At 37.0% G+C, this 25358-nt stretch overlaps 1 protein-coding gene across 9 annotated transcripts in view; it reads right to left on the minus strand.

Moving 5' to 3' along the window:
- Positions 1–25358, minus strand: part of DST (dystonin) — a 435492-nt gene that overhangs the window by 92843 nt on the left and 317291 nt on the right. For all 9 annotated transcript variants that reach the window (XM_090282621.1, XM_090282619.1, XM_090282618.1 and 6 more), the window contains 12 exons: positions 24447–24623; positions 18004–18127; positions 14275–14483; positions 13327–13644; positions 12695–12861; positions 10956–11112; positions 9932–10058; positions 7603–7665; positions 6786–7027; positions 5772–5901; positions 2533–2732; positions 668–1163 (listed from right to left, as the gene is read on the minus strand). In XM_090282621.1, coding sequence (XP_090138747.1) covers positions 668–1163; positions 2533–2732; positions 5772–5901; positions 6786–7027; positions 7603–7665; positions 9932–10058; positions 10956–11112; positions 12695–12861; positions 13327–13644; positions 14275–14483; positions 18004–18127; positions 24447–24623 — 2410 coding nt within the window. The remainder of the gene's footprint in view (positions 1–667; positions 1164–2532; positions 2733–5771; positions 5902–6785; positions 7028–7602; positions 7666–9931; positions 10059–10955; positions 11113–12694; positions 12862–13326; positions 13645–14274; positions 14484–18003; positions 18128–24446; positions 24624–25358) is intronic.

The following is a 25358-nucleotide window of genomic DNA, read 5'->3' on the forward strand; positions in this document are numbered from 1 at the left end:
AGGAGCAAGCCTAAATGGTTGCTTTGATCAGAAAGCAAATCCAATCTATTACAAATATAAACTGAGAACTTATTAGGTGCAAGATACCCAGTGTTACTTTGCAAACATGTAGCAGTGAAATGTGTGCCTCCCTGACAGGTCCTGGTGAAGGCCAATAACTCTCTGCCTCTGCCTCTGCCTCTGCAAAACACTGGCACCTGCGTCACAGAATCGTGGCCACAGTGGGGGACAGGAAAACAGCACCAAAAGCTTCTCTTTCACACATTTCTCTAGAAATGCGAATTTCTGTGACAGTCAGACAAAATAATGGCAGATGAGAAAATGACCCAAAGCCTTTTAACTAACAGTCTTCATCTGTCTTTCTGGTGAGATAAGACTGTCACACAGTCAAAATATTTATATCTTTTAAAAACCAATTTAGAATACCTGAAATCTTAATGGGCCTTCATTAAGTGGATTTCACCAACACTGTCCCTCCGCTACCTGCGTGGAGCGACCCTGACGCTGTGTGTGCCCACGACCACAACCGCTCTCTGCACCCATGTGTACCTCTTCACTTGTGCTCCCAATCCTCATTGGGGCCCAGATCACTGGCAACAGCCTGCAAATAGGCAATCTATGATCTCTATTTCCAGGAAGCATATGTGTTAGAAGAAGAAAGACAAACCTGCTTTTTGTTCAACATCCTTAAATGATTTTAAGATGCCTTCTAGTTGCCTACTAAGTTCTGCCTTCAAGTACTCTTCTTTAACCAGTGCTGACAAATCCCCACAGAGGGCCTCGGCCACTTTTATCTGCTTCCTTTCCTGCTCTAGTTCCTGCTGCATTTTTTGGGCCATTTCCAACTGCTGCTTCATCGCGTCAGGGTGTGTGCTCACAGGCACACTGCTGCTGAGTTTATTATCCAGATCACTCAGTTTATCAGAAAGGCTTCTCAGCAGGCTTTGATACTGTGTGCTTTTAACAATGGCTTGGTCAATCCAGTCACATCTGTCACTCAATTGTCCTGTTAGGCTGTCCCATTTTTGGGTCACAGCTGCTAGTTGCTCTTTCACAATCCCATGGAAGGAAGGGTGTTCACCAGGCCGGCTCAGAATGCCCTGGCCAGCTGCTGTGAGCTGCTCATATTGAGGTTTCCGAGTATCAAATTCTTGCAGCAGAATCTAAGGTAAAGAGGTAACGAGGGTAAATAAACACACTAATTATTGAATAACTGCAGAAAACATAACTTTAAGTTTCTAAAGAGACAGAAGTGCTTCTTATTTATCCAGTTTTTATTTTTGATTTTTAGCTACTTGCTTCTCAAGTTTTTATTTTGAGGGCAATGCAATTATCTTAAAGTAATCCAAAAAGCTATGGTGCCCCATAGAGGTAACATTTTGCCTAAAATAATATTCCTCAAAGGGGAAAACAAAGGGAATTTTCAGCAGTCTGAACAAAATGAACAAACATTTATGTACTAATTTTCATATACAAAGGGAAACACCGCTATTGGACAAGTTCACATCACACTAACACAAAATTTGTTTTTTCCTACCAGTAACTTTGTCTTTGTAGGATTGTTTAAATTACAGCATTTGACACCAAAGGAAGTACACAGTGATAACAGTGTTACAATAGATTAACTCAGGGTGCACCGATTTACGAAGGTTTCTTTTAATGTAAGATTTATTGATTGCTTTTATAAGAATGGTTTTAGCCAATAAATCTTGTTGCTAAGAACGTGCAAGCTCAACACTGGCTCTCATTATAAAATGAATGATCCAAAAATTTCCTCTTTTTTAATACAATATTTTATCTACCTCTGACCAAAAGTGGGGGCAGTGATCTCTCCTGAGATGTTTATTTACAGTTTTTGTTTTCACTCTCTCCAGACTACCTTTAGAGCACAGGACCAGCTTCACTGCTCTAGCGCCACTACTCAAGCATTCAGACATCTCACTGCGACCACAGAGGAGCTTCTCCTATTACGGCCGACTTAAATTCTGTGGATTTTTCCCCTGGTGGATTTATGTGCTTACAATTAGACTAGCCTAACTAACCCTCCGGGTTTCAAGGTTCCCTCTCTGCTTCCCTTATTCTTTCTGCTCTTCTTATTCTGTTTCTCCTCCCCGTCAAGGCCATATTGCATGAGTTTTATAAGTTTCATTATCTACTACCACACCCAAAATAAACAAAACCTCAAAGGAGTAATTTCTAAATAATAAAAAGCATATACTAGATTCTCATAAAAATGTTATTACTTTATACAATCACGTTAATACTTCAAAGAAGGCCCTTTGTAACAGGGTCTGCACAAACCACAGTCGGACTTGAAATGATCAAGGGACCTGACCCACTCATAGGCTCAGGAGACCACTCTGGGATGCCTCGCAGCCTTGGTTCTCTGGGGTTTCTCATTAACCTCAGGATGGTACCTTATGGGCACCTGAAACTTTACAAATACACTCCAAGGCAGTTTAAGCACATGCTGTCCAAAGCTGACATATTTATAATGAAAACATTTGTCTTGTGAAGTCAAGTCACACTCACCTGCACCTGCTGCTTTTGTGTGTTTAGCATATTTGGGTCTGTTGACAGGGGCCCGAGAACACTGACCATCAGTTCTTTTTCCACAAGCCACTGTTTTAACTGAGCCTCTACAGTCTGGAACTGAGTTAGATTATTAGAGGATTCTTCCAGTTTTTGTTGTCTATCAACTGTTAATTGATTGAGTTCTTGCCACTTAGATTCTAAAAGAAAAAATGACAAAGGATAAAACTGGGGTTTTGTTTTTATACATTTAACATGACTATTATCTAGGAAAACTACAGGATGTGACTCAAAACTTATATATAATGGCTATCATTCCGTACCTATAACTCTTCTTACAGAGTTGATTAAAGTCTATCCTAAGAGAATTAGTTGCATTTATTGATACAGATTTTATGGCCCTGATGGTTGTGCACAACTGAAATAAAAGGAAAGTAAATTTGAATCTGATCTTAGAATATAATGCAGTTTGGAATATTCCTTAGAGCAAACGGGATCGTGAGCTCCCTCTTTCTTTCCAGAAGTCCTAGGGTCTGTTCATTCAACTATAACTAACCTGCTAGAAAAATGAACATTAATCCTTTTCTTTAATATTAAATCTCTAATGATCTGTTAGTTCTAGGCAGGTGACTCCAAAATTTTTATACCTATACCCAGTCATTCTCTTCTACTCAAATTGCACATTAGTTACCAGCTGCTTGAAAGTTATACAAGGAAATCTCACCAACCCTTTAAACTCAACATTAAAAAATACAAAACTCATAACTTGACTTTGGATGGTGAACACACAATATACAGATGATGTATCATAGAATTGTATATTAAAAACCTATATAATCTTATTAACTAATGTCACCCCAAGAAATTTAATAAAAATTTTAAAAACTCATTATCGTCCTATCAAAATTGGCAGAATTTTCTGACTTTCATATTTTTAATTTTTTTTAAAAATTTTATTATTTATTTTTAGAGAGAGGGGAAGAGAGGGAGAAAGAGAGGGAAAGAAACATTGACTGGTTGCTTCACACACTCTCCCAACCAGGACCTGGCCTGTAACCCAGGCATGTGCCCTGACCAGGAATCAAAATGGCCACCTTTTGGTTCACAGGCTGGTACTCAATCCACTGAGCCACAACAGCGAAGTTTTTTTCAAAGGTTATTTTCTCACCCATGTCATGGAGATGCAATAATTCAGAATGTTCTTTCATGACTCTCCTAACTCTCCTATATCTTTGATCCTGAGACCTTAAACCTGTCCCTGTACATTTCCAGTGTTCTAACTCTGTTTTGGTCTTCATCGTGTTTTGCCCCGACCAGTGGTTCTCAAACTTTAGCTGTATTAAAATCACCTGGAGCGATGATTGGGTTCCTGGGCCCACCCCCAGAGTTTCTGATTCAGTAGGTCTGAGATGGGGCCTGAAATTTTGCATTTCTAACAAATTCCCAGGTGATGTTGCTGCTGCTGTTTCCAAGGAACAAACTTAGAGAACCAGTGTAAGGATCTAGACAGTCCCTGCTATTAGTGTTTCTCAGTTGTAATCCATTTGGTTCTGAAATAATTTCTTTAAAAAAAAAAAAAATCACTTCTAAATATGTCACTTCCTGTGCTAAAATTCTTGACTACCTAATTCCTCACCACCTAGATGATAAAATCTAAAGACCTTGGCTTGACATTCAGGTCTCCCCACAAGCTGACCTGAGTCTACTAATATTAGAGGGTTTGCACTTCAGAATGAATCTTCTGATCTAGTACTGCTGATCTTACCAATACCATCTGAACAGGCTTCTGCTCACACAGGCCCCATACCCGACATGCTCTACCTCCTGTCCATGTATCCCAGCTCTACCTTCCTTCACAATTCCTCTGGATTTCACCCTCTGCCAACAAGCCTTTCCTGTTCTCCCCACCCTCAAGACAAACTGCTCCTGAAGCCAAGACTTATTGACCAGCACTTGGACATAGCATTCACTCAATGAACATTTTTTGAGGGATATAATTTGTTGATCTGATGGATATTTTTCACCTAGCATACTATAAAGGTCTGATTTTAATAGGATGCACCCCTGAAATCTTATTTAATGGCATGTTATAGTCAAACACAACCTAACAAAATAATGCAATTAAAATAATAAAGTGAGAGGGAGAAATATCTAAATCTTATAAGGAAGCTTTTCTGAAATACACATTCTTCACTCCATTTCCTATGTAAAATGCCTTCATAATATTCCCCCAAGTAATTCATATCCCAGGTGAGAGCCAGTGAATCAGGGACAAATTCATTATAATGCAACAGGACTCTCTATAGTTGGATTAAATATACTGTCGAACACTAAAATCCCTTAGGGTAACCTTTTTCAGAGTAAGACATACTTACATATTTCTAAATTTATCACAGCATATCTGACTCCAAGGAAAGACAATCTTTAGCTAAATATAATAGAATAATTGAAAGTAAAATAATTCTTATTATTGTCATAGCAAACAGGGCATTTACTATGTGTCAGGTACTATTCATCTGAGCTCTACACATACTTAGTAACTGAATTCTGAAAAGCAATTCTATGCAGTAGGTAAAATTAGTATCATTGTCTTACACTCATGTTCCCTATTGTTACAATAATGAAACAGGGTGATAAAATAATAGGGCTTGTAAAAATTCTTTACCCAGGAGGAACAGTTTACATAGGGACAGAACTGATATGAGAGGATAACTCTGAACAGAGAAGGAAAACCACCAGACTTCTGTGGGGAGCTACTTTTTAGTACTGGTTGGGGAAGAGAAGAAGAGCACAGAGTAGGAGCTGGAGGAGACCCAAAAGGAACCCCATGGAAGAGAAAGGAGCCTACCTTTTCCAGAGAAATAAGCTATAAGAAATATTTAAATTAAAATATAATAAAGCATAAAAAATTAGAAGCACCAAAAATCTAGTAAAACATAAGCAATAATGAAAACATGTTACCCAATGCACAGCATGGTATTAACTAGTACCCACCTTCTTTATAAAAATAAATTTAGTTACTGAGTTTAGCAAAAATTTTTTTTAAATCATAAGATAAAATATGCCAAATTAGCACAATTTAATTTGAAATGACACTTTTAAATATGCAAAAATAGACTGTGAAACATTAAAGCAAATCCCAAAATAAGTGAGGCTGTTGGGTAAATGTTTTCTGATTAATCAGGATTTTAAAAAGACTGAGCTTCTGTTCATGGAATCCGGTGTGACATATAACATACCTATTTCTGCCAACAATTGTTTCCATTTGGGGGCCTCAGGAATATCCGGGTTCTCCTCCAACAGCTCTGTCAATTTGTCTTTCAATTCCTGCACTTTGTTTACATTTTGCTTCAATTCTGCCTCAAATGACTAACAAGGGGGAAAAAAATAACTACATTAAAGTATGTTCATATCAAAAGACAACAACACAATTATGATACAGAATTGTTTTTCTCTACCATGACCAAAAAAGGAAAATTCAGCCATGTTAAATGCTGACATGGGTGAGGATCTGGGTTCAACAGTTAGTTATTTTCCTTTCTTGTTCTCACTAGTCTTCAATTATATGATAAAAGAATCCCAAAGAGGAATGCTATAGCTATAGAGATAATGACTCATCCCTATTACCTAGGAAGATTTTCATATTATTCTCAAATAAATCATTTTGGAAAAAAAGAAAATGATATCAGAAAGATTGTAATTAACAAGAAAATCAGTCTTAGCAAAGGCTGCCAGATTTGAGAATGTACTAGGTAATAAGTACTTTTCTAGACAACACGACATAAGAGTTCAAATATATGTTAGTAATTTGTAGATATTTTTGCCATCGTTGCCACAGTTTAAAACCATTTCCCCAATACTGACAGTTGTAGAAAGAAATATTGTCTATTAAATAATGGGAAAGCATGAACTCCCCTATTTTACACTAGACAGAACAGATCACTAAGATACTTAGCCCTTAAATAAATCTTTTCCAATAGTTGACTGGTTAAAATCCTAGACTTAAACTGATTTAAAGGTGGCGAAGTTGCTTATACTCAACAGTTCACTCATCTTTAGAATGTCTGAGTGCAAAAATAGGTGTAATTGTTACCATCAATCTGTACAGAAAGGTACATTAAACAAAACTGGTAAATAATTTGCTGAAGGTAATGGAGCAAGAAATCAGAACAGGGCTCCTGACTGCCAGGGCTGAGTTTTAGATGCTAGCCTGTTCCTTCCATGTCTTCAGTAAGTGTATGCCCAGAATATACCTTATTCTGCTCAACTTGGGTCTTCACAGCTTCGGTGTCTGTAGGTGTGGGTGCCTGGTGCCATTTTGTTGCAGTTTTGTTCATCTTCTGTAGCCACTGCATCATGGCACTGGATTCCTCCTGAGCCTTCTGCAATTTGGTGAGTTTAGTATTCAGTTCTGCTATTCTGTCCTTAAGTAAGAGGCCAAGATCTTCATAACCATGACTTATGTCAGTCATATCTTTTTTAATAGATGTTAATCCTAAGAGTAAGACATATTATTATATTGACACATTTTCAGGATGTTTAGAGCAGAGCTCTAGAAAGAAAAGTTGCTTTATATGATATTCCCTTCTATTTTGTCAATATTAAGCCTACTATGATAAAGTCAGAATTTTTAGGATAAGTTATATCATCTTATAATGCTACTTAATGACAAATAATTTAGGGACATTATGTAATACAAGTGAAATGAAATAGATATTTTAAATAGAATAAAAAACCAAAATCATGAAATATTACTTATTAATTCTTCAGGAATCAAACTTAAGAAAATAGCTTAAATAATATGCCTAGTAAAAAAAAATCAAGTTAACCAAAAAGAAGGAGACATAACCAAATGCCAAACTGAATTACTGGAATTCACTAATTTCAGAAGAACAAAATTACATAAGATGTCACATAAGTATGTCATTTATGGAGAATATGAATATTATATTAATACCATTTTAATTCATTTGAAATTTCAATATAACTACTATTCACCTCTAAAAGACTTTCTCTCAAAAAAGAATACCAATTTATTTTAATCAACAAGCACTTGAAGTTATTATATACCTTTATTTGCCAAAATTTCCTGAGTATCTGTGGCTGTTCCTTTACCATTTAATATTACTCCACCTGTGAAAATATTATCACTGAAGTCATCATAGATTACCATAGTATTTCTATACATTAATAGTAGATGATATTAAATCAAACCCCTGTAAGCAGTAATTATTTTAACAAGTTGTTACTATTTGAAAACGTAAAATACTAACTCAATTTCAAAATCGAAGGTGCAAAATTTAAAGATCAGGTCATATTCTTTTTTCTATACAAAATTAACCTTAAAGTAGTGACATGATCACCTTAAATATTACAGTTTCAGTAAATTTTCATTTATATTTATTACTTATTAAATGTGAGTTTATAATACAATTTTGGGATGAAGTGTCTTTAGTTGGTAAAGTTATCTTAGTGACAAAGTCTTTGAAGCTCAGAAGCTGCTCCATATGAGCGTTGCACAAGGCATACAAGATTGACAGATAAAAATAACTTCTGCCTTACTTAAGATACTGAAAATTGTCCAGTGCATTTACATAGTGTTATCATGGGTTGCATAGAGGCAGGGAGTTGTAAAAAGACAGGATGGAGAAGTTAAAAGTAAAAAAGAAAAGAAGCCTATTACTAAACTCACATTTGTGTCGACAGGAAGAAGAGAGCCAGGGGACTCTGAGCGCATGGGCCCCCACATGTCCCTCACCTGAGCTGACGGCTCGGCCTCACTAACCCCTAGCTGCATGACTGGCCACATTAACCACCACTTCACCACGCTGAAGGGGAAAATAATGTCTACCAGTTTAACATAGTAAATCAATTGCCTAGAAAACAGAAGCTGCTCAGTGAGTAGTAATTATTACTTCTTTTTAATTATATAAGCATCTAGCATTGGCACTTCTTCCCATAATCAGAATACTAAACAAATAATTAGACTTTCTCATCCAAGTATGTATTGGCTACCTATCCAAGACACAAAGACATTTCCCAAAACTAACCATACGAGAGCAATTCTAAACAAACAAAAACATTTAAATATTTGAATCTTAATCTAAGTTTTGTTCCTTTAAAAAAATCACACACAATGGCATTTCAGATGGAAGAGAATATATCTTGTAGATGTTCGAGATTAATTCCTACCATATTCAGTAGTTATCAAGAACAGAAAAATATTTTTAAAGGGCAATGGAAACTTTATTTATTTTCTTTTTTTACTGTTTATGCTATTACAGTATCCCACTTTTTCCTCTTTTTGTCCACCTTCACAAGTGCCACCTCCTCCCTCTCTCAGTCAGTCCCCACATTGTTGCCCATAAATATTCTTTGGTTGATTGATACCTTTACCATTTTTCATCCATTCTGCCCACCCTCCATTTTTATGTATTGTAAATATAAAGTAAACATGCAGAACTGAAATAAAACACAATAGAATTCATTTTCTTAAAAATAAACTTGACATTTCAGTAAATCTGATTAGGAAAGAAAAGAGAGATCATCACACCATATACAATATGAGTATTCCCTGAAATGGGATTAACAGAGTGGAATAAATGGTTGGTTGAGCAGCCCAGATGGAACATCTCTCACAATAGGGACAGCTGGGGGGCTGGGCAGAACAGATAAACCACAGAAACTTTCAGAATAAAGATATGAAATCTGCCTTCTGTCTATTCTTGGATTTAAAACAAAATTAAAAACCCTGAAATTGGCAACCATGTAAGTATGTTTTAAGTTTAAAACTATTTCCACAACTTAATTTTATCAATAGAATTATTATTTATACATGGGTCTCCCTTTCTGTTGAAAAGAGTGATTCAACTGTAATAAAGATTGTGATTTAGAGGTACTGGTTAACATATTATATGTTTCCTTTGTGAATAGTGTAGGAGTAAAAGCAGCTGGGAATAAAATGAGAGGTCCGCTCTACAGAAAAGAACCTATTTCCTTCCCTCACTTCCTCTTTCCCAGGAAACTAGACTCACTTCTATATCAAATATTTCAAATAGAATTTTAACATCTCCATTAATTAAGCTAAAAAACAAATTAAAATCTGATATTTCCCCTTCCCTAATTTAATGCTCCTCTTCTTACAAATTAATTTGCCTATATTTTAATTGTAGTCTTTAATAAAATAAAACATAAGTGGGATTTAAAATCTGACTAGTACAGATACCTTTCCATGACAGCTTTTAGCATGTTTGTAGATGCCATCTTTCTTGTCACTTTCCCTTTGTATTTCTGAGGTTATTTTATACACTGATTTCAAAAATAACGCACACAAATAAAGTTTTCATGTTATCGGCCCAATCCCTACGGTTTTTGCTATGAATGTAAATAAAACACATACCTGATTTAACTGCTGCTATTGCCTTTGCAGGGGTAGTCAAGGCACTTATTAGGTTACATAGTGAAATCCCACTGTTGTTTACTTTCTGAATCTCTGGTGTTTTTAAACTCCACTTCTCTTGTAATTTCTTGAGGAATAAAAGCACATTATTTTTCAGTCCATAATATTTTTAAAGTTACACATTATAATCCAATTTCTTAACCATGTCTTAAAACAATAATGAGTGTGGGTCCCGATGTGTGGGGGAGTGGATGGAAGAAAGAGGCGCCATCCCCACGTATTCCAACAGCCTGGGTGACTGTTAACACTGAGCAGTGAGAAGCGAGGGAGGGTCCGCCTGCACTCTGCTCCCAGCACAGTGGAAGTCAGGCTCTTCCCAGATGCCATAGGTTCTAAACTGTCAACTGTAAGTATGGAAAACTATACTAGGTAACAGTCAAGTTATAAGAAGACATGTACTAGAAACAATTTTTAAAATGGGAATTCAAAATTCTATTTAATAGTGAGTATTCATCATCAAAATTTCAATGACTTTTAAAAAACACACACCTCCACAAATTTGGAGTATAAAAATCGGTGCAACTGGGTGTAGGTTTTGATGAGTCAGACAACAAAGAGACTCATACACTGTATACTGGAGATTAAACTAACTTCTGTCTTTGAATACTGGTTATAGTGTTAAACCCAAACTACAGTAAAATGCTGAGTTTAAGAGATATTCTTTTACTTAACATTATGAAACATGGCATAAAAAATAGCTGAAACTAAGTAGAGACTTGGTGGGAAAGGGAACTTAGATGCTATACGTCTCAACAACTCACTATACATCTCTTTTAAAAATGCAAATTAATTCTTCAAAGGGTCAATTAACCCCATGTCATGATTTGCAAATATCACCAAAATATACTGTACATACATGAGGATCGAACTTATGTGACGCTAAAAAAAGGAAACCACTGTTAATTTGAACCTCTAATTACTGACACAGACAAGTGAGCAATTAGTATTAAACACAGTGATTCACCTTAGTTTCTTCCAAAGATTTTCCTAACTCTTCTGCACCAAAAGAAGGCTGCACAATAGGAACTCTTTCTGTGGTTTCTTTTATCCATGACTTTAACGATTTAACAAGGACTTCGAAAGCATCCATCTGTTCTTGACAAGAAGATATAGCTTCTTTTCTAGATAACAAATTATTAAAGAACTTAAGCCACAGAAAGGAAGTGCTCCAAAGGACGAATTAGTAATGAATAATTTGTCTCATATCAGGGTTTAATATTAAGAAAAAAATCTTCCCCCGTGTACACTCTAACCAGGTGATACAGGAGGAAAGGTTTATAGGTGGTAAGTGAAATCAGCTAAATAACTAGTTGTCTAATTCTCAGAGGCAAGGTCTATCAGATAGGAGAGTTAGGAGAAGTAAAGAAATCTGTACCTCATATGTAATGGCACTCTGTAATGCGACATAAACTCTAAGGCAATATAAACAGTTTTAACATTATTTAGATTCAATGAGCTTTGATCTTTCCGCTTTATTGGTGCTTACTGCCAGCAGGCAAAGAATCAGAGGGGAAACACACACCATAGACAGGAGGGAAACGTCGCGCCACCTAGTGGCTTTTATACTATACTACAGTCACTTTAGTGAATGGATAAAAGCAGGTGCTTTAGAGCACAGATTTCAGGCACCAAAAGAGGTGAGACCTAGTAGCTGGAAAGTTTTAATGGGTGCCTCCCCTTAAGATACTGAGGAAGCTCCACAGTTAACTATATGGATCTTTCCGTACCTCAGCACCATGGAGGGGGGCACATGCCTAGCACAGTAACAGCTGTGAAGACAGTTACACTTGAAACGTGGACAACATGTGGATAACATGTGCACATGTGCAAGTGTGTGGAATACTGGCACATAAAAGTACGCTGCAGCTGGACTAATTACTGATGACTACGTGGTTTTAAAATCGAATCCATTTGAAAGAAACAACCTAGAGTTTTCCTAAGACAATCAAGACTATTTCTTCTGTGTAAAATGTGAATTATATATTATGTAACAAGATGGAAAATATAGCTCTGTAAGAAGTACAGACAGAACTCAAAAGTTTTAGGTAAAGGATTATGAAGAAATAACAAATAGTTGAAAGGGAAATAACTATTTTCTATTGGGGGGGTGTCTTCAGAATAAACTTGAGCAAAACCAGATGTCCTATGTATGCTAAACTAACATGAGATCAGACATATAAAGTTCAGCCACAAGGCTTATCGCTATACAGCTTTGTAGCTCAACTTAGGTTCATTCTCTTGTTTCTTATCTTGATTGTTCACAGAGTCACATCTTATCTACAATTCTTAAAGTAAACTATTAAAAAACAAAAAGGGCCAGCTTCTGAATTGAACCCAAAAAACAACAAACCATGAGCTATCTTAAGGTTATTTCTGCCTTTGCAAACAAAAATGTGGTATTTGCCAAAGGTTTCAGATGCTACAGTAAGTTTAGGTTATTTTCAGTAATATACGATCACCACCATGTTCCTTACACAATGCTTTCTACTTTTATGTACGAAGTCGTGAATTTCCCTCCTAAATATTTTAACAAAATTATTTAGTTTTAATAGCAAAAAAATCAACATAAAAGCACTTATAAAGTAATCTATGCTTATCCTCAAGTTTTTAAAATTGTTCCAAGTATCTATATAAGTAAATAAAAATAGCTCATTCTAATTAGTATCACAGAAAATAAAATCTAGTTTCTTAGGTGGTGCTTACTTTTCTTTGATGGTCTCCTCTATTTCTTTGAATTTCTTTGACAAATTATTTGTTTTTTCAAAAACCAGGGCCTTATCACCTGGTAAGCCATGGTTGGATATCTCCTTCAAGAGACTCTGCAAAACTTCAAGATCTTTCTTGTGTTCTAAGAATTCAGAAGTTGATTCCTACAAAGCATTTAGATATTCAGTCAATGTAAAATGTTGTTAGATCTTCAAATGGCATCCCATCAAGAAGTATGTATATGACAACAATCTGACATGAGAATAATCCTGCCCTGTGGTCAGTATTCTAAATATAAATAAGCATGCAGGCAGGCTGTTCAGAACATAGTAAACTTCATTTCATTAAAAAAATGCACCTTTCTCATCTGTCCCTTTCTGAGTTCTGGCACTTAAGAAGCTTCTGTCATTATGATATGTGGAAAGTGAGATACAGTGTTCATTTCTAATCAGGGAGCAAAGGCTTCAAGGAAAAGTTGGGATTTGTGATTTATAAAGAAAGCAGAGATCTTTACTTATTCATCAGCTAATGAAATGATGATGACTAATTAAATTCTGCCAACAGAAGTATGAGCTTGTTTTAACTGTTCATATACTTGACCAGCCTTGTGAATATTAAGGAAGACATACCTGCATATACTGAGACAATTCAGTAACATCTTTTCCTGGCATATCTGCCTCAGTGAGGGTCTGAGTTTTTGTCTCTAAAAACATTTGAAGCTTTTCTGAGAGGTTCTCAAACAGTTCTACTTTGGTTTTCAGCTCCTCCATTTTTGCAACTTTCTCTTTGTGTTTATGACTTGCTTCTGAAAACCGAACAGACAAGTCGTTCATTTTGGCTTGCAGTGAGGATGCGGTAGATGGGTCTGTTGTTTCCATAAACTTCTTCACTTTCTCATTCATGGCATTTATACTACTATGGCGACTTGCGATGTCCTGTTCCAACATCTGAAATGAATCAAGTGTTGCATGTGTTTTATAGAATGTTTACAAATAACGTCCCAGAGTTTTAAAAAATTACCCTTCCTAACAACATAAGCTTAACAACCTGTGACTAAGGAAGGTAAACGGTTGGGACTGACTGACAAGTCTGATCTGTCCCTTGAGGAATCCCATCCCAAATCCCTTCAAGGCAGAGTAAAGAACAGCTGGCTAGTTGCCTGAGAGAGGCAGGAGGTGGCTGCTACTCAGCAACCCCTGGGATCTAATGGAGCCTGGGGATTATCCACGGTCCTAATTTTTAAAGGCTAGACAACAACAAGATTGATTTAATTAACCTCATGTGCAGCTGGCTGAAGCAATGACAGCCACGATAGGACTCAATGTATGTGTAAGCTTTCTATAATGAACAATATTCATGAAAAAGGATACAAAACTCTTTCTATACTCCTTCATAGAAAAATCATTTTACACATGTCTTTGTGCACACACTACTTCCCACAGTTATATTCAGAAAATGTCTGTTTTTCTATATCCTTAAAATTTATCTTAAATTTATTTATTCTGGGAGCTATATAACTGGGTATATTTTTTTCTCTAAAAGCGGTATTATTATTTTCTTTTTTACATGTCACTTACAATGTTTTTGCTGATGATATCCTGAAGAGCAGCAGAGTTTAAGGGCACTTGACCCTGTTCTCTCAGAGAACTTTCCACACCTGCCATCCAGCCCAGCATGTCATCCAGGCCATCCTGTACACTCAGTGAGCGGGTCAAGGTTATCTGGAGTTTTTCATTGCGTTCATTAACAGACTTGGACAGATCATCGTATCTCCCAACAATGTCATCTAGTCCAAAAAAGTAAAAAAATGTTATCCACAAAGTTACCTTTGCTCTAGTCCTTTTCAAGAATACACTAAGGGGAAATCACAGAATTTCCACACCAAAACTGGAAGAGAAAAAAAAGTTCAAATGATAAAATCATAATGCATAATTAGAGCACTATCTAAAACCTTAAAAAGAAAAGATCACACTGGAAAATGAAAAAAATATTTTAAAAATGTTAATATGTGTGTCATCTGCATTTGAAAAGAAAGTTTTAGATGTCTGAACATTTCAGTTGTCACAGAGAGATGAGAGAAGTCCAAACAGCAAATCTTTGGAGTAAATGCATTCTCAATCTGACATTTCAAATTAGCCATACTTATTGATAACTACATGGAGGGTAAGGGTGACATTCATACACAGTTGTTCTCAAGGAACAATATATTGTCATAAAGACTCTTCCAGAATTAAGTTTTATGCATAAAAATTATCTCCCTTTGCACTAGCTGTCTCCCTCTCTCACACATGTATAAATTAAGCTTCTGTCATCATCCTAAGCAAATGACTCAAATGCACAGAAATTTGCAAATGCAAATGTATTGAAAAAATATACAACAATAAAAACCCACTTAAAATAAAAACAATTCAATTTAAAAATGGACAAGGACCTGAATAGACACTTTTCCAAAGAAAACATTCCGATGGCCCATAGACATATGAAAAGATGCTCAACATCACTAATCATCAGAGAGATGCAAATTGAAACTACAATGAGATATCATCTCACACCTGTCAGAAGGGCCATCATCAATAAATCAACAAACAGCAAGTGCTGGCGAGGATGTGGAGAAAGGGAAACCCTACTGCACTGTTGGTGGGAATGCAGACTGGTGCAGCCACTATGGAAAGCAGTATGGAGATACCTCAAAAAATTAATAGTGGATCTGCCTTTTGACCCAGTGATTCCACTTCTGGGATTATATCTGAAGAAACCCAAAATACTAATTTGAAAGAACAAAAGCACCCTTATATTCATTCCAAGATATGGAAGCAGCCCACGTGTCCATCAGTAGATGAGTCAATAAAACAACTATGGGACATTTACACAATGGAATACTAGTTGGCCATAAAAAGAGAAAATTTTACCCTTTGCAACAGCATGGACTAACCTGGAGAACATTATACTAAGTGAAATGAGCCAGTCAGAAAAAGACAAATGCCATGCAATTTCACTCATATGTGGAAACTAATGAGCAAACTGAACTAACAAGCAAAATAGAGACAGACTCATAGAGAGCAGGCTGACAGCTATTGGGGGGCGTTGGGGGTGGAAAGACTGAGCACAAAAGGATAAAGGACTTGTGAACATGGACGACAGTGTGGGGAGATAAATGGTAATGGAAAAAATACAATAAAAATAAATAAAGAAGGTTGAGGTTATGCTTCTAAAATATATACAAATAGAATTTATTTAAAAAATTTAATACCACACAAAAGAGAAAAATAAACAAGATTAACAGGTCAATGCATCTCAGATGAGATTAACTATACTTTCAATTCTGAAGATGTAAGATGCTTCAAAATAAATAAAAACCTTTTCTGGTCTAGTTTTCACTTGCATGTAAAGCTCTATATTTAACAACCTACATTCTACACTGCAGACCAATGAAAAGTTCCAAGGACAATAGTTTTCAATATATTTTCTCTGTCTCTTTCTCTCTGTCTCTCTCCCTAAAATATTTTGTTTTTAATTGTTAACTTATCACTTATTTTCCAAGAATTTGAAAAGTATTTTAATTATTTATAAATACTTTTAGTCTGATGCACCATAGAATGCTTCAGTAGAAGAAAATCTAGACCTGAAACATCTCTATAAAAATGAAATATCTTACACGCTTGCATTTGGCCCAGGAAACATAATCCATATAAACAAACAATATTATTTTTAATTGGTCTAGTATTGTATCATGAGAAAACAGACAAGTTTCCACTGAAGTGAGACGTTAAGTTTAGATGATTTTCAGGGACAATCAGGCTCACATCATTAAAACACAATGAAGAGGGGATGCTGATGGGGGAGGGGGACAGCATTTAATGAGCCCCAAGATGCTATCAGTAGGGAAGATAAGCAATGGGTTCAAGCAGGAGTCCTAATTTGAAAGAGCAAATACTCTGAATTGCAGGTTGTGATTGGCAGGCAAGTGAGCTGCTTCTCAAATGGGCAATTCTGATCCACAGGGTCACTCACATCCGCTATCTCTTCGCCATGGTACCTGATTTCCTGAGTGCCATTTTAATAAGATTAACACAATTTTGTGGTATTTCTGGACTTCTTTGTGATGAAATACTGTCAATTAAGTAAATTATTTTAGTAATTAAAATTATTTTAGGAAAAGGTACAGAACAAAATGTACTAAAAATATTATCTTTTAAGTGGTTGATTTTTTTAGAAGTCAGACAGATCTTAGAGAAACTCCTCTAAATCTTAAATATAGAGAGTTGGGCAAAAGTAGGTCTATAGTTGTGAGTACCTGAAACAGAGTTTATTCTTATATTATTATTGCATTATTTTCTATACGAACAACTATAAACCTACTTTTGCCCTACTCTGTATTTACACATATTCCTAGAAAATTATGCCTGAGAGATGTTTTAAAGTCTTAATATAACAAACATGTGGATTGTAAACAAATAAAAGCAAAACTAAGTATAATTAACAATGGGAAAAATGTTAAAATACCTCTTTAAATAACAGAAATACACACAACATACTCTTTCTTTCTCCTCCAAACCCCTGTGTCCAACTCCACATAGCAGTGGTTGTCATTGTGGGATGTCAGGGCAGTATAGTGGAATATAGGGGAAAAAATGTTAGAACTCCCATTCATATTTTTGTCTTATACTTTAAAATTTTATATTTTGTGTTTTATAACACACACAGCATGATAAGAGAGTAATATGTGTATGTAACTTATAAATACATGTACATATATGAGGGTACATACTAAAAATCATTTGATCAGGGTGCAAGATCAAAAGAGTTTAGAGGTTTCCAAACTCTAAACAAAGGTTTCCACCATACAAAATGGTTTTAGAAGAGCAAAATTAATTCCTTCTCTTTGTCTAAAATTTCTGTTCAGATTTTAGTTCATGCTCTCTTTGGGGTGAAATATATGTCTAATCTGATCTGCTCATCTCTCAACCTCTTAAACCCATGCTCCTGTTTCGGATCAAGACAGATCCCACGAAGAGTCTGTTGTGGTTAAGTTCTACATTCTGTGGTGACTATTAGATAAAAGAGTTTCTGTTACATTGTCTAAATATAATATTGAAATTTAAATACACTTTTCAAACTACACAGCTCCTATTTCCAGATTCTAATATTCCTGCCAAAGAAGGCATGCCCTCTCCCAGAATGAGAAACACCATTTCACAGGGAACAGGTGTAAATAAAAGTAGATGCTAGTGAGCCTATTCTCTGTATTTATTAGAATCCCTTCATTTAGAACTTACCTGAGAGGAAACAAGAAAATGAACACTTACCCAGTGTTTTCTGGATTTCGTTCTTGGCTGGAAGTAAAGATCCCCTGGCATCTAAAAGCACTTCGGCTGTTTTTTTCAATTTCTCTACAGCAACCTGCTGACTTGATATCTGTCCTTGCAGAGCCTGGAGGATTGAATGCCTCAATTATACTTCATAGAACTAAATAACAGATCTCCAATAGGAGAAAAATGATTTACAGTAAGATAAACTGGACAGAGTAAACTTTTCCTCATTATAAACTTACTCCACAATTCTTAAGACTAAAGCCAGTTATAAAGCCAGTTAGCAAAAGCATCAGCCAGTCGGGACAATACAAATTCAGTCTTGAAATAAACTCTCGAGCATATGTTCATAATAACTGACCTGATTCTTGATCCTGTGACCCTCCACCCTTGGCCTGAGTTCCCCTTCAACCCTGTTTCTAAGGCTTTGTACAATACCCTCACTACCATCAGGGAACAAAAACAAACAAAACTCCACTTAAAAAGATAATTAAGGACTTCTATTCAGCCGATTCTGAGTCACTACTGAGTTATTTTCTTTGTTAATTTAATAAAAGCCACATAATATCTATCATATTCAAGAAGATCTTGCTACATTTTTGGAAAAATACAGAAATCAAACAGACATGATGCTCACTCACAGGGATCTTCTAGTCTAAGACAGGAAGTGATGAGCGCCAAAAGTGAGTAAAAAAATACTCATAGAAGTTGAGAGAAGAAACAACAGGAGAGGGAAATGGTATCACCTCTGTGACAGAGGCACTAAAGAAAGGATGAATTTGGGCATGCAGAAGTGGAGAGGGAGAACATTTCCCTGTAGAATGAACAGAAGGAACAAAGATGAAAATAGAAACATTTGGAAAATGAGGGTCCTATCCTGTTTGAGAATGTGTACAGTTGAATAAACACTAATAGGACCAAAGGGCCTCAAATGCCAGGCTAAGGAGTTGATATTTTATCTTGCAGCAATAGAGAGATATTCAAAACTTTTGCATAATGAGTTAATGTAGTCAGAGCTGTCTTATGGAAGACTAAATTTGTAACACTCTGTGGGATAAACTCAATGGGGAAGAAAGGAAGCATGAAGACTGGTAATGGGCAAGCTCACAGCAAAAAAGTAGAGACACTGTGTCCGAGCTGAGAAAGTAGAACTGATGATAGAGTTGGGAAGAGTCCATGGGACTTCATGATTGATTATCTAAAGCTATGCTATCCAATATGGTAGCTACTAACTACATGTGGTTTTTAAATTTATATTAATTGAAATCAAATGGAATTCAAAATTCACTTTCTCAGGTGTACTAGCCATATTTCAAGCGGTAAGTGAACAGGTGTGACTAGGGGCTACCACACTGGACTGAGCAGATTAAAGAACATTTCCATCATCGCAGAGTTCTCCACTGGACCTCTCTGCTTCAGAGGGCAGGAACAAAGGATAAGAGGTAAGACTTGAGGAGAGAAACACCCGAAGTTTGGGGGCCTAGGTAATGATTGGAATTCATAAGCCAAAGTGTCGGAGCGAGTTTAGGAGCAAAGGAAAGTCTGTCTGGGAATTCACAACTTCAAGGTGCTTTCAGGATACTCACGTAGAAAGAAACAGCAGGGCTGCCATAAAGGAGACTCTGAACACAGACTCGAACTAGACAGAAAGCATTGGGAGTCAAGATCTGTGATGAGAGTGAAGGGAGAAAGTGTAGAAATACCAGAGAAGGGGGCCATAGTCATGGGGAGTACTTACATTTAAGTGATAAGAAGAGGAAAAGCGATAGACCAAGTGTGGTCAGGGAGATGGAAGTGAGCCCAGAATAATTCTGTGCCCAAAGTATAAAGGAAGAGAGAAAGTGGAAACAGTTAACTGTCAGCTGCTTCAAAAAGATAATGGGACCTTTAATTTGCTGAATAGAGGTCCCTGGAGCTCCCTGAGTGAACAGATGCATGACAACAGCAAGAATGAGGAGAAAAGAGGTAGAGACAGGAACCATGAAGTCTTGCAGAAGTTTGGCCCTGCCTTTCTAACACCTCCGTCCAAATGGGCTGCCTGGCCACACCGGCCTGTGCTTGGCTTTCCCTCCACTTGAGGTACTCAAGCTCCTCTCCTAGCCTCACATTTGGATTTCAAATTCAAATTCCCATATGTCCGACTGTAGATGAACTCATCCCTGGCCATGGGCCCAGGTTTCCAACAGCCTCTTGAATGTTTCCATCTGGGTGTAAACAGTTACCTCAAATTCAAAAAGCTAAATCTGAACCCATCATCTCGTTCACTACACCTGTACTTTCTCGCAGGGTTGCATCTCATTACCCAGGCGGTAAACCTGAGGAGCCTCCTAAACACTCCCCTTTCCACATGCAGATCTGCCATCAAGAGCTAACCATTTTACCTGCTTTTTCTTTTTTAATCAAATCTCTGTTCTGCATTTCTGGATCACTGCAGGATAATCTCTCACTTAATTGGAAACAGCATTCTAACTGTGCTCCCTGCCTCCAATGTCTTCCCTGAAATAGCACCCCCACACACACACAATGTGTTTCTGTGGAAAATACAGAGCTGACTACAGATATCACTCCCCTCTTTAAACTCTTTCAGAAGCTTCCTATTGCCTTCATAGTAAAGGCAAACACTTGAGCATGCTATAAAAAGTACAGTGAAGTCCATTCCTTAATCCCATTTTTAATCTCACCTTTTTCTACTTTCTGTTCCCGAAATGTCCAAAAACGCAGCTATTTCTTAGCTATTTGCTCATGTTAGGCCTAATGTCTTAGCATCTCTACATATCAACCTTCCCACATGCAACTTACCCTCCATCATCCTGAGCTTAGCTCTTATTCACTCTTTAAAATTCAGCTGGGAAGCCTTCCCTAATTTTCTCCTCAACCCTATTTAAGCATCCACCCCGCACCCCCCCCCCCCCCAGAGCTCCTGTGAATATCACTGGATTTGTCTCTTCTATCAAATTGTAATCTCCTCAAGAATTAGGAATTTATTCTATCCGGTTTCTATTATCACTGCCTACCCAGTGTTTGACATATAGCAGGCCTTGATAAAAGTTCCTGAAATATGAAGAAACCCAAAACACTAATTAAAAAAATATATACATATCCCTATGTTCCTTGCAGCATTATTTACAATAGCCGAGATACGAAAGCAACCTGAGTGTTCATCAACAGATTAATAAATAAAGAATATGTGGTGCATATATATAATGTAATATGACTCAGCCATAAAAAAGAATGAAATGTTGTCATTTGAGACAACATGGATGGACCTAGAGGGTATTATGCTAAGTGAAATAAATCAGAGAAAAGAAAAATACCATATGACTTCACTTATGTGTGAAATATAAAAAACAAAATAAACACACAAAACAGAAACAGACTCAAAGATACAAGAGAATAAGCTGATGGCTGCCAGATGGGAGGGGGGTTGGGATGACAGGGGAAAAAGGGGAAGGGATTAAGATGTACAAATTGGCAGTTACAGAATAGTCGCAGGGATGTAAAGTACAGCACAGGGAATACAGTCAGTAGCATTGTAATAACTATGTGTGGTGTCAGGTGGGTACTAGATTTATCAGGGTGATCACTTTATAAGTTATATAAATGTCTAATCACTACGCTGTACACCTAAAACTAATATAACATTGTATGCCAACTGTAATTGAAAAAATAAAAAAATATTTTAAGAAATAAATAAAGGGATATTTAGAAATATTATGTATTTAGAAATATATTTCTGGAATAAATGAGTGACTGAATAAGTAAATAAATGAAGATACCAGGTGTAAGACTTTAAAAGATCCTCTTCTATTTCAGCCTCCAACAGCAACAACAATAACAAAAAACACAAATGCCTAAAGCCAATAGCAATAAGTTCCTCAACTTATTTTCATATCCAAGAAACTGTGATAATGTACAAGCAGTTGTGTATATGGCAGAAAGCCCACCAAACTATGACCAGCATGAGATCTATGATATGAATACCAGATTCTACAGTTGTTCCAAGAGGCCGAAGAACCTATATCAGAGTGAATCTGTTTGGGAGATTCTCCCAGAAGTTTAGTTACAGAAAGCATTATATAAAGAATTCCTCAAAGAACTTTACCTTTACATCTAAACCACAGAGACAGCCTATTTGCACTGCATCGTTATTCATGATCATCAGAGAAGGAAAACTCTGATTCCAAAAACCTCCGCTGCCTTGCGGCATACCTCTTCAGGGGAAAGGCTAAGGGAGTAAACCCCGACAGAAAATTCGGAGCCGGAGTCCCTAAGGCGGTTTGACGTTGTAGTCAACACCGGCAACTCCTGCGGCGCACCTGAAGCCAAGCTGTATTGACTCCGTCTTTCCCTTGGACCCTTCAGCTGCGAAGAGAGGGGGGGTCTGCTGCATGGGCAACAGCAGACCCTCCATATCACCCTGCCCAGGCTCTGTAGCTTCAGCTTCACTGGAGAGGACACTCCAGCGTCATCACAAGATGTCGATTCAACATGGGAGGAGACAGATACCATGTCACTCCCGAGTCGGACTGCACAGCCATTCTCGGCGGTGCAGATAGACTCTTAAGAAGCTACACCATCGTCTCTCGAGACGGACAGCTGCCGACGACGACGACGACGTTATTCAGGATATAAAAAAAGTTCAAAGGTACCTCCAATAAAACATTGGTTTGAGAATGTGAGTTCCCCGCTGACAGAGGTAGGGTTTTAACATCTTTGTGTCTTCACAAAAACTAACAATAGGCCTGGCACATAAATGTCTAGCAAACAAACAAATACATGTAGATGTTGTCGTGATTCTAGGTAACTACCTAATACCAAAGAAGGCCCCACCTACAATGGTAAAACTTAGAAATGGATTACAAAAGAAGCATTTCTTCATCTCTTCTCTTCAAAATATCCCATGCCTTTTCTCTCCATAATTATGTTCAAGAGAGCCAACAGTTTTTCATTCCTAACATAATAACAGGTTATAATTTAGCTACGGTGGTGGTTTATAGTACTACTTTGGGAAAAAAAACTACAAATTAAAGTATTGTTTTTAATGGATTTCAATGAAATTAAAACATGAAAGGAGCATCTGTGACAGGGAATACTGAAAGATTATGGTCTTGGTCTCTAGCCTGGACCAGAAAAGAATGAACTTGGGCACTTGCCCAGCTCATAAAAGTTTCCTGACTTGTAGCCGCCCTGGAAATCAGTGAAAGTCTAGAAGGTGGATATGTCAGTCAACACGACCTAGCTCTATGATTGGTCCCAAGCCCAGTCTAGGAAGGAAGCAGGGTCACCATCCCCCTTTCCTCCCCTCAGGTCTCTTCCCTCCTCTCACCCCATGCCTCCAACCCCCTTCTCTCTGCCTTGGTCTTAACCTGCCACACTGCACCCCAGGGTATGACTTAGCTTTCTTCTGGCCTGAAGTCACCAGTCTCAGGCAATTCCTAATGTTAAGCTCACTCAGTACGGCACTTGATGTCCTTGTTAACAGCATGGTAATGATTTTTGATTCTGTAATTAACAGATGCAACTGAATTCTGAAAGGCAGTTATTTAACTGGCAATACAGTCTTTACTTTCTAGCTACAGCAGCAATTCTACTACTACTCACCTGCTAAAAGGAATCAAAGAATAGGTATATGAAATGAAACTGTCAAACTCAAAATTAGTGGTTATATGGAGTAAGAATATTTCAAAAATTATCTCCCCTCACATTAGGCTGTTAAAATATGCTTTAAATTTAAGAAACAGAGACTTTCCTAGCTACTGTGGGTATGGCTGAGACCTCCACAATTATGTAATTCCCACATCAAGCCTGCAATTTTGAAAAAGCAGGTAGATTTTTTGAGAATTGTGTTAGGTAATAAAAGTTTGTATCTCTATGAATCATTGGAATCTCAACAGAAAAACTAATCCTGGTCCTCAGAACCCATATGAGACAGTGACACCCCTTCTTCCCTGCTACCTGTCCATTCTTAAACAAATACTTATTGAGTATCTACGATGGGCCAGGCCCCGTTTTAGCTGCTGGGGATATAGCAATGCACAAAATAAAATTGCCCTCATGGAGTTTCATTCTAATGGTGGAGAAAAACAATAAACAAAATAAATATGTATAAAGATAAACAAGTAGCCCAGACAATATGGGTTTTTGTTTGTGGAGGCGGGAGTGGTGGGATGCAGCTAATACTCTATAACAGCGATGTCAGTCCAGTTAAACAACAGTAGAAAAAACAATCTCATTGGAAAGAGAAATACATGGACTGTTAAGAACTGAAGTTATAACTCCCTCTAGAGGGAGAAATATTCTCTTCCATCCGCTGTTCCCCTTCCTTAGGTGAAACTATAACAAGACTGTGGGAAGTGAAAGGTTTTCAGTACAACTATTGAAGGGTTGGGTGTTTCTTTCCCTCTCTCTCTCTCCCCACCCCTCACCTCCCTTCTCTTTACCTTGGTCTCTTCTAATTGCCTTTGCAGATTTTTAGGGTCCACAGCAATGGGTTCAGATAAGTGTTCACTCGCTGTGACCTCGCAGGCCTGGAGCTCAGAAAGAAGTCCACATGAAGCATCTTCATAGTGTTGATATTTATCCACGAGGTCTTTAAGATTATTCCCAAGGACACTACACTAAAAAAAATCAAAAGAGTAAAAGGGTGGAGAATTAAAATTTACTATTTTTATTTGTGATAAATAACCTTAGAACCTGAGTTCTATAACTTAGAAAACACCCAACGTCACTCAATGTGAGTTAAAACTGTAGGGCTAAGATTTTTCTCCTTTATATGAAGAACCATCCTCTAACAAGCCCAACTGAAGGATGTGGACATCAACCATCAGAGGAGGCTGATCTACCAGGCACATTTCCACTGGGTTTTTTACACCATGTGTCTAGACATGCATTTGATGGAGAGGTTTTCAAGGTATTTAATGAGTCACTTTTATACATTGCAAAAGATTAACACAAGAAGGTAAATACTCTAGATCAGAATGAAGCAAAGGTCAACAGTCAGTGATGCTACTCAAATGATTTGCGCAACTTTGGTCAGTCTGTTCAGCTTATATAATAATCAGGGAAATGTTTTCTTAGTTTTGTTAAAAAAAAAACAAAACTCTTTTACTTGTCCAAGGGAATAAGAAGCTGAAACAATCTGTGACTCATTAAGTATTTAAATAACACACTGATCATATATCTTTAAAACAAACCCTTGCAGTATTTGTGAAGGGAATTATCCAAGAAGAAACTAGTTCTCAAGCTTGAGAAGCTGCAAAAATTAGCAAGGCATTGTTTGCTTGGAGACAAAAACATAAACGCCACCTGGTGGTCAAGTTGGGTACTACTGAGTTTTAGAGTTAGGGCTGCCG

Source organism: Furipterus horrens, unplaced genomic scaffold (assembly GCF_987537825.1).
Source record: "Furipterus horrens unplaced genomic scaffold, mFurHor1.1.pri manual_scaffold_6, whole genome shotgun sequence".
Taxonomy (NCBI): Eukaryota; Metazoa; Chordata; class Mammalia; order Chiroptera; family Furipteridae; genus Furipterus; species Furipterus horrens.